Raw genomic sequence first — 14719 nt, 5'->3', positions numbered from 1 at the left:
TGAAAAATGGACTAAGTAATATTTATGTTCAATTTTATAACTGTTATCTTATCTCCACCCAGAACATGAAATTTCAACACTGAACCAAATGTCTTGGCTGATGAAAACTGCAGCCATAGAAATGCGAGTGACATCTCTGAATCGCCAGCGCTCCCACACGCAGAGACTGCTGCATTTGCTGCTTGATGACATGCCTGTGAAACCATACTTGGGTAAGAGGAATTTATTGTGAGGGTAAATAAGCTTGAATAAATGGAAGTGTGAGGGGCGTTATCTGAATTCTTTTCTCCATAAGCTTGTGACAGTTCATTTGTGGTGTCAGGTCTGGAATTGCCACTGGAGGGATGGAAAGAAAGATGATGGTGTTTTAGACTCTGAAGTGAGAAAATTAGGTCATGTTGTCACTGTGTAGAAGAGGTGGAAGGTTTTCCTTACTAAACTGTTTTAGACAAAGTTTTTCTCAGTCCTAACTTCTGTCTATTACATATTTCCAACCCTCTCTCAGATACTAGATAGTACCTACAGGTCAATTTTGCTTTTGACATTATAACATTACAAAAACGATCCCAATATGATGTAGAATGCAATGTTAAATAACAAGGCAAGATTTCAGAGTTTCAGAGCAGAGGAAAAAGTGAATCAATGGGAAGAGAAACAGGCAGTAATAAAACTCTTTACATGAAGAAAATAAACAGAATAACTAGAATATAATGGGCTGCAGCAATATGGTGTTTTCTCTCACTTCTATAGGTCTGAGCACTGTGTTCTCATCTTTGTGGAGATCTCAGTATGGGAAACAGTGTCTAAATACCCTACTCATTTTACAGTGTTCATCCAGCTGTGTTATTCATACTGGAGGGTGGGGTGTCTTTTTTGGCATTTCTAGTATTGTCTAATCTGTATTTGATAATTGGCCAACTTTGTGAGATAACTATTGTTTTCATTTTATTAAGAAACAAAGCTGTATTAGAAGACTTCCATGTGAAGGGCCTGTCAGTGTGTGCTCTCTCTTTTTCAGTATTAATAAAGTAGGTGGTATTTAAAAAAAAAAAAACTTATGTTTCATTACCTTCAGCTGATGGTGAAGGAGGAATGGAAGATGAAAGTCGATCAGTCAGTGGGTTTCTCCACTTTGATACTGCTTCCAAAGGTAAACATTCTGACTGTTTACTGACTCAGTAAACTTTTTTTGAATGGGGGGAGGGCCAGCTCTAGAAAGGACACTTTGAAAAAGACAGCGGTAGACTTCCTAAGCAGCAGCAGTACCTAGAACAATTTCATTTAGTGTGCGTAAAAAAACTTAATTTTAGAACCTTGATGTAGATGGTTGGAGTGAGTGGGAAATTCTGAACTGGAAAGGAAGTTAGAAGTCTGTTTCCCTTTTCCTCTGTTTCCCTTTCCCATCTGTGGAAGGGCAGCATGGCAGGGTTGCAGTGTAAACCAGTGAGACTGTTGGTAAAGCTAAACATGTTTAGCTTTAGCAAAGAATATAAAAGCTAAGTAACTTCAGATTCCTTACAGTGTTTCTGAGTATCAACAAAACATTGTGTGGTTCTCATTGAAAACCAACTTGCTCTTAATTAGGAGAAGAAATATGAATCTTGTATTTCTAAATATTGGATTACATGCATACATAACAGGAGAATGATTCAGTGTAACACAAAATTTAAGGCTCTAGAAAATGTTTTTAAACCCTTTATATAGATTGATAGCACTTTCTGAATATTTAATGTTTTATTTTGAAATTTTACACATTAAGATCGGATTTACAAGTGTAAGTTAGGCTCCTATTGTGAATTTTTGTTGTTTTCCCCTTGATGTTGCTGAATACAGTTTGAATTGATTTGCATTTCCAGTGCGCAGGAAGATCTTAAGTATCCTGGATTCAATTGACTTCCGTCAGGACATACCAGAGCCTTTACAACTGGATTTTTTTGAGTGGGGTCAGATTGAGCAAGTCATTGCTAATTGCGAGCACAAGAATGCACGTGGACAAGTGGTCTGCAATGTCAAGGTGTGCAGTGGTCTGTGGTCTTGAATGTGCTATTTTATATCTTAATAATAATAAAAATGATCAGTGAATTAATAATACTTAGAAAACTGCTTGAAGGTAAAAAGTATAGCTGTTTCAGATATGTGCATAATTTATACAGACAGTTTGGATTAGTTTATTTCTTCTGCATTGAACACACTGATTTCTCGTCTGCACTAGACAGATACATCAATTTAAGACATTTTCATGAATTTTTTTTTATCTTATTTTTCCCATCTTGGAATACCTAAGTGATGTTGCAGATATGACATCTGTTTTACGTATTTAGTTAATCTCCAATATATGCAACTGTGTAGTACTACGTATGTGTACACAATTACATACACAACACTGTTGTCTACTGCGGTAGTTCTTAGAGGCTTTAGTTAAGTTAATAACACGTTGTGATGGGTACTTGACAAGTGTGTGATAAATAGTCCTGAAAAATTTGTCATCTGAGAGACAAGGGACAGAGCAGGAGCAGAATGTAAAATACAGTTCATCTTGATGGTGAAGGAATGCAGCTATTCCTTGTTTGGAACCAGCTATTCTATACTGGAAAATATATTTTAGACATGAAAGGAAACAAACCCTTCCTTCTGTGTCAGAGAACTATAGTGGAGGTTGAAGAGGAAAAGGAATGTGATGTGTTAGAAGAGCTCATTAAAGGACAGAACAACTTAGGACCAGAAGTAAATGAATAAGTGCAGAAATGAGAAGTGCAGTGAGTAGGGAGACAGACTGGACAACTGAAAGTACTGTAGTTAGAGAATGAAGTATGGGAGAAACCTAAAAAAAATGAGTAAAACTTGTTTGAATCTCAGTCCTTTGGTTGCATCTGTCATTATGTATCCATCTTCTAAATCCTTCAAGGAGAGACAGGTCATATTCCTTGTCATTTGTTCTGGTTTCAGCTGGGATAGGGTTAATTTTCTTCTTAGTAGCTGGTGTAGTGCTGTATTTTGGATTTGGGATGAGAATGATGTTCATAACGCGTTGATGTTTTAGTTGTTGCTTAGTGTTTGCAGTAAATCAAGGACTTTACAGCTTCTCATACCACCCCACCAGCAGGTAGGCTGAGGTGCACAAGAAGCTGGGAGGAGACATAGGATAGCTGACCCAAACTGGCCAAAGGGATATTCCGTACTACAGCATGTCATGCTCAGTATATAAACTAGAGGGAAAGCTGGCTTGGAACTGCTGCTTGGGAACTGGCTGGGCATTGGCTGGTGGGTGGTGAGCAACTGCATTGCACATCACTTGTATGTTCTATTATTATTATTTTATTATTGTTGCTATTATTATTATCCCTTCCTTTTCTGTCCTGTTAAACTGTCTTTATCACAACCCATGAATTTTAGTTTTTTATCCAGTTCTCCATTCCACAACACCATTACACTTTTTTAACTTTTTTAACTTTTAATTTCAGTACCTTCACAGAGTTCTGGTTGCAGAAATCAATGCCCTTCAAGGAATGGCAGCAATAGGCCAGAGGCCTTTATTTATGGAGGTAAGTATAGAAAAAGTAACTACTGTTTGTTGTTGCTTTTGGTGAATTTCATTTACTGTCAAGCAGTAAGCTTCTACCATGAAAGCTTGTGGATTTGAGCCCTAACTTTAAGTTAGTAATGCCTGAAAGAAATAATAATTTAAAAAAAATTAAAATTTGGTAAGAGTAACTATATCTTACTGTACTGTTCCATAAATAGCAGAACTGGAGTCTCTTTCTTATTTCTTTAACCTTTTCCCTTGCCATTACTGATAATTGCAGTTCCCACCCCACTGAACAGAAAGCAGTACATACTAATGTCAAGACTGGCTGTTCACAAGCACAGAGTGTAGCAGCCACACTGGGCTCAGGGGACACTAATTTCTCCTTTCTTCTGCACAGCTGTAGTTTCACTGAACACTGAGTTTAATTATTTTCTGAGCTTCCTGCCATCTTTTAAATTTAGGTCATATTGGCTAAATGGGTTTGAAAGTTGAAGGATAAGGGAGAAACGAGTCAGACTAAAATACAAAGAAAAGGCACAGAGACTTTTCATAGTTGATCTTGTTTTGATTTTCAAGTGTATTTTAGAAAAGAATTTCCCTAGTTAATTCCTTTCTCCTCCCTTCTCCTTCCTCTCCCCACTACAAGCATGAGACATTCGTGATGGAAAGGCCTTGTGAAAAGCCGCTCAGAAATGGATTGGCCTATCTTGTTAAAATGATTAATAGCAGCTTGTTTCTGAGATGCTTAAACTTCACCCTCCCCCCCACCTCCTAAACACTATTACTAGTAGATAAAATTGTCATCTTGAAATCTGTCTTTGCCATTAACTTATTTTATTTCAATGTCTTTGTCATGGGTATTCAGGAGGTCAACACTATATTGCACTATGTAGTGGAGCGTAACAAGCTGCTGCAGTGCCTCCATGCTAAGAGGCATGCTTTAGAGTCATGGAGACAACTGGTGGAAATCATACTCACTGCCTGCCCCCAGGATCTCATACAGGCTGAGGACAAGCAACTGATTATCCGTGAACTATTGCAGGATGTGCATGACAAGGTAATTCTATACTGGAAATCAACCATCTCCTTGAAATTTGTTGCTGTAGTTTTTTACGTGAGGGAAATTACTTGTCAAGCAGCCTTCTTAATTGTGATCCCTCCAATATTTGTCTGCTTTTAGTATTCTTTTTAGTTTTCTGATTGTTACTGTGCTGAAGTTGAATGCACTGTGAACAGAGGGGATACTCTGAATTCTTCCATAGCTGCTGTTGAACTATGAACCATATATTGACAAATTTCAAAGACATTTCAGTATAATCTGGTGTGATCATAGTCTGTAAAGGGTGTGTAAAAAGGAAACAGCCCATTTTGATGAGGAGCGTAGAAGAACTCACTGGAAGGATGAAGGCAGACAGAACTGCAGTTGATCATCTATTGTGTTTAGACTCACTGCAAATAATACTGGTGCTGCTTTTGAAAAATTGCTAGAATGAAGCTTCATAGATGAAAAAATAAAGATTTTACAATTCAAAGGACTTTTGGAAATGTGAGAGTTTGCTTTGTCTTAAAATATTTAGAGTCTCAATGTTTTACTGCTGATAATTTTTGAGACAGACTAGGCAGTTAGTACCGACCCAGCCAGTCTCAAAGACAAATTTTAATGGAAGGTCCTTGCATTGTTTAGGCTGCTGGGGCATCTTTTATTTATTGTAAGAGCTGTGCTGTTGGTAGTTTTCCTGATTAAACAAGTTGTGTTTTGAGAAATATATACTGAAATGTTGTATTTATTCAAGCAAAAAAATAACTATTTGAGGGTTTGTTGTTGTTGCAGTTTACATTGGGGTGGTGGTTTTTTTTTTTTTCTGTAAGAGTTACCTAAAATGTATTTTTTAGTATAGTCCTGGTTTTGTTTTTAATAGTAATATTTTTATTAAATAGCTGTAAAGCCAAGAGGGTGTCAATTGTTCTTTCCCTAACCTCAGTTTAGATATTTTACTAATACAGCAAGTCAGATGTCAATGCATTTCTTCCCATTTCCCCATCCAGATTTAATTATCTTCCTGCCTGTGACTTGTGTAAATACCCCCCAGAATACTAATGGTCTTCTCAATTAAAACATGTTCAACTCATCTTTCTGAACAAGTTCATGACACTAATGATTTTGATGTGTTTTGAATAGTGACATGTTAATGAAATCCTTAGGCATACCTAAACGAAATAGTTGAGAAGCTAAATTAATTGCTTTAATAGCTCATGCAATCAGACACTTTTCTACTTTTTTTTTCTTTTTTTTTCCCTGTTCTTTCCTTTCTTCTGTATTAAGATCCTTGATGATGATGCAGCTCAGGAGTTGATGCCGGTAGTTGCAGGGGCTGTGTTCACCCTGACTGCCCACCTGAGCCAGTCCATGAAAACCGAGCAGAAACAGCCACTTGCACTCCCTATGGCAGGACAATCCCAGTACGCCTTGATGTTGGATGGCTCTTTTACCTCATCACCTAGCTCTGAGAGCATATCCATGGGTTTTGCTTCCATTGGTGACTCCTCCCTCCACATCATCTTAAAAAAGCTGCTGGATTTCATTTTGAAAACAGGTGTGTTGACCCTCGCAGTGTGTGTATGGAAAATCCAACCAAGAGTAAAAAAGATGGGTTGAGCTGCTTCCTGGCACTGCAGTGAAGATTTTTATTACAGTCAGTTAGGTAGATCTAACATGATTAATATAGATCTAAGTAATGTTACCAACAAGAATTAAAAAAAAGGAGGTGCAATATTTGTTTATTTTTAAATCTTAACAACAAGCAGAATCATATTGCCATGCTTTTGGAGCAGCATTAACTTGCTGAATTTACTTGTTTGCACTTTTATGTGAACAATAGAACTCTGACTTAAGAAATCTAGTTGTTTTACTCATTTCTGGCAGCATTGACATAAGAAAATTAAATTAAGTGCCAGTGGAAGATGGTGTTATAGAATTTACATCTATTTGGTTTTAACTGTGAATGTTTCTTGTTAACAGGTGGTGGCTTCCAGAGAGTGAGGACACATCTTTATGGATCACTGCTTTATTACTTGCAGATTGCCCAGAGACCAGATGAACCAGACACTTTAGAAGCAGGTATGGTCCAACTGTGTTACGGAAAACAAAAAATGTTATTAAACCCTGAACAGTAGAGTTCTTGCATACAGTTGTCTTCTGGAAATAGGTAGATGATGTAGATAGAAATAACTTTACCCCAAGAGCCTCTGAAATTAGCTGCTTATCCTAAATGATGCGCATCTTCCTCTGCTGTGACCTGTCTAGCTATGTATGCATTCAAAATTTATTGTTCTGGATGAAGATACTAAATTTCTGACCTCCAGCACCAAAAAAGGTATTTCATTTGTGTCCATTTAAAGCTACAAAATTGCATCATGGCTACAAAATTGTCAAAGGACTGGAGATTACTTGTAACTTAACTGTTCTCAAGTAGGTCCAACTTTAGAAATACATTTCCTCCACATCTGTATGTACACTCAAATCACAGGATCCTATTAAATAAAACCAACAGCAACAAAAAAACGTAAAACCAACCAACCCCCCAGAACAACCAACCAACCAAACCCCCCAGGTTTACTTCATATTCTTCTGATTGTTTAGCTGAAGGGGAAAACAAACAAAATAACATCCCCCCCTACCCCCAAAACATAAGCCAGCCAGAGCTGCTGCTTAACCAAGAGAGCTTATGGTAGAGACCGTGCTTTCTCTGTTAATGGCTTAAATATTTGATTCATCAGTGTTTCTAATGGTTGTTTCATCTTGGAACTTGGACAAAGATTGAAAAACAAACTTGTGACTAGTACTGTGCTTGCAGACTCTTCTATTACTTGGCCAGCATTTTAAGCTACAGTAGTAAAAAAAACCACAGTCTATAAACTTGTTATGATCCCTTTGTAGTTTATTACTGGCTTTGGATTCAGCCTTTTCCCACTTAGAGTGCCCTTGTTTACTTCCCTCAAACAATGTGTTTTGGTCCCTGTGAAAATTCTTAGGCCTAACAGATACTCTGTTACATGTACTGAATCTTAGAATTACTTTAAGCATACTGTTTGCAAGGGTGGTGGATGTATACAGGCACACACCTTTTTTATTCTGGCTGGCCTGTGTGTGGTATTCAGGAAAGATTAGATTTGTAGGAAAACAGTTAAATTAAACCCCCCTGTCCATTGTTTGGGGCATTTCCGTTGCAAGGTAGACAGAATGCCCTGGGGGATGTAGCCTCAGCTAATGCTAAGCTGCCCATCTTAGCATTTTTAATTTTTTGTTTCATTTGCTTTTTACAGCTAAAAAAACGATGTGGGAACGTCTGACAGCTCCTGAAGATGTGTTTAGTAAATTGCAACGGGAAAACATGGCAACTATTGAGAGTTATGGGGCAGCTCTCATGGAGGTGGTCTGTCGTGATGCTTGTGATGGTCATGAGATAGGCCGGGTAAATCAGTCTATTCCTTTGCAATTGCTGTTCTGTTTGTTTTAAAGAACACCTTACTACTGGGCAGAGAGGGGAAATTTTATGAGGTAGAACAAGAACATTTTTTGTAGATAATTAATTTTTTTCATATTTCTGTCTTCCCACTCATCCTTCAAGCTGTTGAAAGTAGGAGCATTCATCTATATTAACTTGTTTCTCGAAAAAGCTATGTGTCCTTTTGTTTAAGGGTAGCAAGCACTGCTGCAAAAGACTGCAGACATGAACTGCTGTGGCATTAATTTGTTAGTATTTTTAAATTGTCATCTTACTGGTTTATTTTTTTACTTTGGGAAGACCTGTGACTTCAAGAAGAAATGAAGCCTTGGGTGGGATGGTTTAGTGTGAGGTGTCCCTGCCCATGGCAGGGGGGTTGGAACTAGATGATCTTGAGGTCCTTTCCAACCCTAACTATTCTATGATTCTATGATTCTATTTTTTTATATTAACTTCAATAGATGGGAATGCAAACTAGTTTTAAATAGCAATAGCGCTTGTAGCAATGCTTCATTAAAGTATTTATAGTTATTGGTCAACAATATCTGTAATATTTTGTTAAAGAATAATAGGGGAAAAGTAACTGGCTCATACTATACTACACCATCAAAAAATCTTAAAATATTTTTAGCATAAAGGCTTGCATTGTAATGCAGAAACACATTCTGTCTTAAAGAAGCTGTTAGAAGCAACTGCTTAGCGTTTCATATTTGTTAAAAATCTCATTGATCTTATAGATTTAACTATGTTTTCATTTTTGTTTGCTTGCTTGCTTGCTTGTTTGTTCTTCCCTTATCCCAGATGCTGGCATTGGCTTTACTTGATCGCATTGTTTCAGTAGACAAGCAGCAGCAGTGGCTGTTGTATCTCTCCAATAGTGGCTACCTGAAGGTGCTTGTGGATAGCCTAGCAGATGATGATCTGACCCTTCAGAGCTTGCTCACACCTCAGCCGCCCTTACTTAAAGCGCTATACACCTATGAGTCCAAAATGGTAATAGTACTTCAGAAATTATTTTGTGGTATGGTGGTTTGTTTGGGGGTTTTCTTTTTTACCTGAACAAAAGTTGTTTGTCTGTACTTCACGTTGATTGTACTCAGAGATATTTTAGTAAAATACTCCTCTTTGAAATCATGCTAAAATCCAAGAGAGAAAATAGTTGTCGTAAGCCTCATCGTGCATCTCCAATACTGATCTGTCTCTTCTCTAGGCATTCCTCACTAGAGTTGCTAAAAGTCAGCAAGGGGCACTAGAGCTGTTGCGGTCTGGAGTGATTGTGAGGCTGGCACAGTGTCAAGTGTATGACATGCGACCTGAAACCGACCATCAGGGGTAAGTGTTGATACCCTAGTTCATTTTGAAATTGTAATGTAAGCTTGGAAGCAAATGATGTCTTGTTATAGGCAGAAGTCTTTTGAGTAATTATTTGTGCGTTTATTCTTTTTGTGTGTGGTGCTTCTTTAACCTATCAGTTCAGTTCAAAACTACCTTTTGTTGAGAGAAAAATTGCAGATAAGTGGGTGTTAAGTTGTACTTGCATGCCCAGTTACTTAGACTGTGTAAAAACCTACTTGTTTGATACCTTAGAAAGGAATGGTCTATGTGTTACTACTGTTAAGTAATTTAATGCTTGAAACATAATGTTTGAAAAACAGCACTGTAAACTTATTCTGGGGGCTTTGCAGTTGGTGAACAAAAAGTGCAGAATTTGTCCTTCCCCACGGAGCGCTAATGCGAGAGCAGTGAAGTAAATGTTATTTCAGAAATATTTTATGATGTGTTTAAAAAAAAAAAATCACAGTTATATACTGCGTGACAAGTTTCTTGATGTGTTGCCATACTGTTAGTCATTGTGAGATGACTGAGAGATCTCAGAGAAGGAAACTGTGTAATTAGGGGAAATTGCTTTGGTTGCTTTCAAACCTCGGTCCTTGCTTTAAATTTACAGTTCTTAATGACATAAAGGGGTTTCAAACACTGTGGAAAAATTCCAGGCTTAGACAAGTATAGTGTTTAAAAGTGCCAATGAGATGTATAAGATTGTAAAAGCCCTGTGGGTTTCTTGTAGAGGACTGTGTTTATCAGTTGCTTTAGTTTAAGCGCACCTCTTCCTAAAATATTTGAGAATATTTAGTTTTATGTATAAGCAAACAGATGTCATATTTCTACCACAAAGTAATCTGATTTAATGTAGTAGAGTACAAAGAAGTAATTTTCTCTGCTTAGGGAAAATGCCTGGCAGCAGCTTTCTAGGCAAATTGCAGCAGCTGTATATCATAAATTTGTTGCTTTTCCAATATAAACGCAGTTCAAGTACGGATCTGTTACTGAAATATGAATGTTTGCAAGTTCATGAGGGTCACTATAGGCTGAGTCTCTGTCTCACTAGTGGGCTTCACTTATCTTGCATTGTTTATCTTTTTTCTTTTCTTTCTCTATTTTAAACCTTTTTAAGAATGTATGGAATGAGAGATCCTCCTGTCTTCATTCCTGCTCCAGTGGAACGTTATCGCCAGATTCTTCTTCCAGCTCTTCAACTGTGTCAGGTGATCCTCACATCCAGCATGGCACAACACCTGCAAGCAGCAGGACAGGTAAGTTCCAAAAGATGCTAAAGTATCACTGCTACTGGTCATTCAAAGAAATTGTGTCCTTTTGCTCTGAAAGTAAGTGTTTTTTAAAATCCCATCCTCACTGGTACGGGAGACCACTTTAAAATTCTCCAAAAGTAAAAAGTATTGCTTCCTCTCTGCTAAATTCTTAGTAATTAATATTTTCCCTTTTCTTCTTGTGATACAGGTTTTGCAGTTTTTAATTTCCCATTCAGATACTATCCAGGCAATTCTGAGATGTCAAGACGTTAGTGTTGGGTCTCTCCAGGAGCTGGCCTCTCTGACAGGAATAATCAGCAAGGCAGCTTTGCCTGGTAGGAACTGCAGTTTTGAAGTCTCTTCACCCCATCTGCATGAATCTCAGGTTTTGTTTTCTATAAAGAAATTATAAGACATATAAGGGAATACCTACTCTAGTACAGAATTTTCTTAATATGTATAGCTTTGGGGAAAATGAAAAAATGTTAAGTAATTGTTCTTGAACTAAATATGGTGGATTTGCAGTGGACAAAGTACCCTTATGTATGCATTTGACTCCCCATTTTCTTTTCGTTGTGCTATCCATCAATAAGGACTTTTGTCTTTGATGTGACCTGCAAATAGTAGTGTTCAAAGAGCATGTGATATCTTAAAAAGAATTTTCATTCAGCAAATCCTATGACTGAGGAAATGAAGAGAGAAAATTGTCTGCATACCCATATCTTTGTTAATGTCATCTCCAGTTTTATTTATTTCAACATTGCTCATGGGTGACTTATCTTCACAAGGGACTAATAATTACTGTGATGGATATAGTGATTTCTTCTGTGTGCTAAAAGACTTGCTTACTATTTCATAATAACCTCTCTATTTTAATTTAATGGCTTGCTTTGTTCAAGAGAGATGTCTGACTACAATAGAAAGGAGTGCAAAGCTGTAGGTTGAGCCCAAATGTTTTTTTGCTTACAGTACACTGAGCTTTGCACAACAGCTGCAATTTTATTGCTAACTTCCCTTCCTTCCCCCACAGTAAGTACTGTCCCTAAGTAATTAAAATACAGACATTACTTGGAATAGTAAGCTACACTGTGTCATGAATCTCCTGTTAGCTCTTTCCATACCTAAATGTTTTCCTCAAACAATGTGCAAACTATTAAGTTGTATTTCTTGCTGAATTTTTTCTGATCAATGCCAATATTTAAATGAATGTACTGCATAAATCCTTTTTTATTTTGAAAGGAAAAGAATCCAAACAACAACAGTTAATGCCTGTATCTTTTATCAGGAGTGCTGAGTGAGCTGGACATTGATGTTAGTGAAGGGGTGCAGATGGAGCTACAAGGACATATAGGCCGATTTCAGGTAATAAAGTTTTATATTTAACACTTGTCCTTTTAAAATTGTTTGTAGACGAGCTTTTTCCTGGTTTTGTACTTTGACTAGTAGCAGTATGAAAGGGATGTTTTCCACCATGATGGTTTGGGGTTTTTTTTGGGGGGTGGGGTGGAGCTGGATTGTGTGTGGTATGGTGGTTTGTGTGCTCTGTGTGTGTTTGGTGGTTTGGGGTTTTTTTGTGTGTTTGCTTTTTTTTCTTTCGTCTTTTTTTCTTTTTATTCCCCCAACCAAATAGAAAAAAAAAAAAAAAAAGCATGTGGCAACATCGGTTCTGCATCAGGAACTTTGTTTCCCTCCCTGGCTAAGGATTCACCTTATGTGGAGGAGAAGAATTGGAGCATGCCAAGTAATGCAGAAATACTCTGTTGCCACTTCTGCTGCAAGCATATCTCCAGCCCAGTAATTTGGAATATCAAGCAAGCTAGTGTTTTATTCGCTTCCTTCCCTTTTAAAAATAACCTGGACTTGGAAACCAGAATGAAAGCCAAGATAACGTTTTGCTCGAAAGCAGTTATTTTGGAAGCTCGAAATCATTGCAGACCTCTTTACAGCTCAGCATTCAGCATCCAGCAATGTTTTTGAAGCTTTGTGGGTCATGTGAGCAAGGGCTTTTATAAAGAAATATTTATCTGAAAGCTATCTGTAGAAAGGTCTGGCCTGTCAAATTCTTCTGGTTGAAAGAGAAAGACACATTCTCTGAATACGTTGATAGTAACTATCAGGCTGACAGGCTGAAGCAAAGTAGCGAGCTGTAACTGATTGCTGCAATGCTGGGATATTTGGTTTTCTGCTGAATCATGTCAGCAAGAAATTCCCATGGGAAAGCAGAAAGTTGGGGTTTTTTTAATCATAAGGAATTTTAATTAGTTAATTTGAAAACTGAGCTGTTCTGAGCAGAACTGAGTGAATCATAGGATAGAATCACAGCATAGAATTACAGAATCAGTCATCTTTTATTGCAGCTTTTCTCTCTAGTTTGTCTTGTTATTTTTATTCAGTTATAATAAAAGGATTTAAGTGTTCTACCCTTCCCCAAAAGTAATTACCAATAAATTTTTAGTATCTTTTTTTTTTCCTGCTGTTCTACGTGAAATTGACTTGCAGTCTGAGGCACTTTGGTGATCTTAACATGCCACATGTAAACTAGCTCCAAATTTATTGATTGCTACTTCTTTTTTTTTGAAACTATTGAGTTGTTTTTTGCACTCTTATTTCTCTGGTGTTTATTATCTATATATCCAGATTTTGATTGTTTGTCTATATAGGTAAAGGAGTTGAAAGCAGGAATGGGTAAATTTAAACTGTCATTGACGCTAGTCAGTCTGCAAGAGACATAAGCTGTGCACATTTGAATTGCATTTGTTTCTCAAGGAACTGTTTTAGAATGCCATTAATTTTTAAATCAATTAAAGATGAGTTAAAACATTATGTTTTAAACATTTAATATAATTAATAAGATATAGTTTACAAAAAGTTTTAACTGCATTGCTCTTTTGCTGTTGTGTTTTAAGAGATAATGTATCGCTTAAGTGAAAAGAATCATGCACTTCATTTGTTGAGATACTAATTAAAATGTTCTTATGGCAGCGCCAGTGCTTAGGACTTCTAAGTCGGTTTGGTGGTTCAGAAAGACTACGTCAGTTTAAACTGCAAGATGATAACTCACAGGGGGACAGAGTGAACAAGAGGGATGAAATTGAGTTGGCCATGCAACAGGTAAGGACACAAGAATCTGCTAGAACCTTCAGTCTCAAATTGTGCCATTTTACCTGCTGTGCAAATGTGTTTAGTTGTCATGCTTTCATACCATAGTGGTAATGCCCTACGCTGTTTTTAATCTGATAGAGGATCCCACATTTTATTTCTATTTAAAGTAAACCTTGAAAATTTGGTTACTTAAATTTGCATTAGCAGCCATTACTGTTTTGAGTACAAATTCTGTGAACTTTGACACCTTAAACTGATCAGAAATTTTCAAAAGAAAGGCTGAGTATAGAGGGCAATGGCTAACAGTAAGTTAAAGCCAAAGGGGACTTAAAATTGACCAGAAATTTTAACTAGCAGCTTGGAAAAGAGGCAAGGTTGCAAGTTCTAGACTTGAAATAAAAGAGAGGCTATAACTGATCAGAAAAGTGAATCATTACATTTTGGTGAGGAGACAGAAAACTAAACACGTTGTTTATTGACATTTATCCATTTAAAATTCAGTGCTCCAAAGCCTGTAGATAGCATAACTGACATGCTGTGATTTTCTTTTGGCAGATCTGTGCAAATGTGATGGAATACTGTGAGTCACTTATGTTGCAAAGCGCCCCCAGTTTTCAGCACACTGTTTGTCTGTTTACTCCTAGCCTGTCAGAATCAACCAACCGAGATGGGCCTCGTCAGGGTGAGATTTTTGGCTTGCTGTTTTGTGAGACTGAATGGTGTGACTTTGGGCTAGTAGAATATAATGAACCAGAGGCTGTAGTATCAAATACACTTTGAGTCACTTTATGCCAGTACTGTGGGTGCCTATTTTCTAATTCTGGAACTTTGCATGGCAGCCTCTGACACACATATCAATTAAAAAAAGCGTATGTAAATGAATAGCACAAGACATGAGAAAGTGAGCATTTCTTTTTTTCAACATCTGTGCTGGATTACATTAGGTGAAACTAGCACCTAATTCGTGGCATGTAAGATGTGTTTTGATGCTGAGT

The 14719-nt window shown here is 37.2% G+C and overlaps 1 protein-coding gene across 1 annotated transcript in view; it reads left to right on the top strand.

The window, feature by feature from the left end:
* The window catches only part of NUP205 (nucleoporin 205), a 51685-nt gene that overhangs the window by 30604 nt on the left and 6362 nt on the right, over window positions 1–14719 (top strand). Inside the window, exons 24-38 of the mRNA XM_065671495.1 lie at window positions 63–212; window positions 1076–1150; window positions 1857–2014; window positions 3462–3542; window positions 4392–4583; window positions 5850–6120; window positions 6546–6644; window positions 7850–7998; window positions 8833–9024; window positions 9242–9363; window positions 10487–10625; window positions 10831–10957; window positions 11908–11984; window positions 13605–13733; window positions 14280–14406. Of these exons, the coding sequence (XP_065527567.1) occupies window positions 63–212; window positions 1076–1150; window positions 1857–2014; window positions 3462–3542; window positions 4392–4583; window positions 5850–6120; window positions 6546–6644; window positions 7850–7998; window positions 8833–9024; window positions 9242–9363; window positions 10487–10625; window positions 10831–10957; window positions 11908–11984; window positions 13605–13733; window positions 14280–14406 (2088 nt within the window). The remainder of the gene's footprint in view (window positions 1–62; window positions 213–1075; window positions 1151–1856; window positions 2015–3461; window positions 3543–4391; window positions 4584–5849; window positions 6121–6545; window positions 6645–7849; window positions 7999–8832; window positions 9025–9241; window positions 9364–10486; window positions 10626–10830; window positions 10958–11907; window positions 11985–13604; window positions 13734–14279; window positions 14407–14719) is intronic.

The sequence above is a fragment of the Lathamus discolor genome, chromosome 1 (genome assembly GCF_037157495.1).
Source record: "Lathamus discolor isolate bLatDis1 chromosome 1, bLatDis1.hap1, whole genome shotgun sequence".
Classification (NCBI taxonomy): domain Eukaryota; kingdom Metazoa; phylum Chordata; class Aves; order Psittaciformes; family Psittacidae; genus Lathamus; species Lathamus discolor.
The sequence above is the reverse complement of the archived record's forward strand: the minus strand, read 5'-3'. Positions and strand labels throughout refer to the sequence as shown.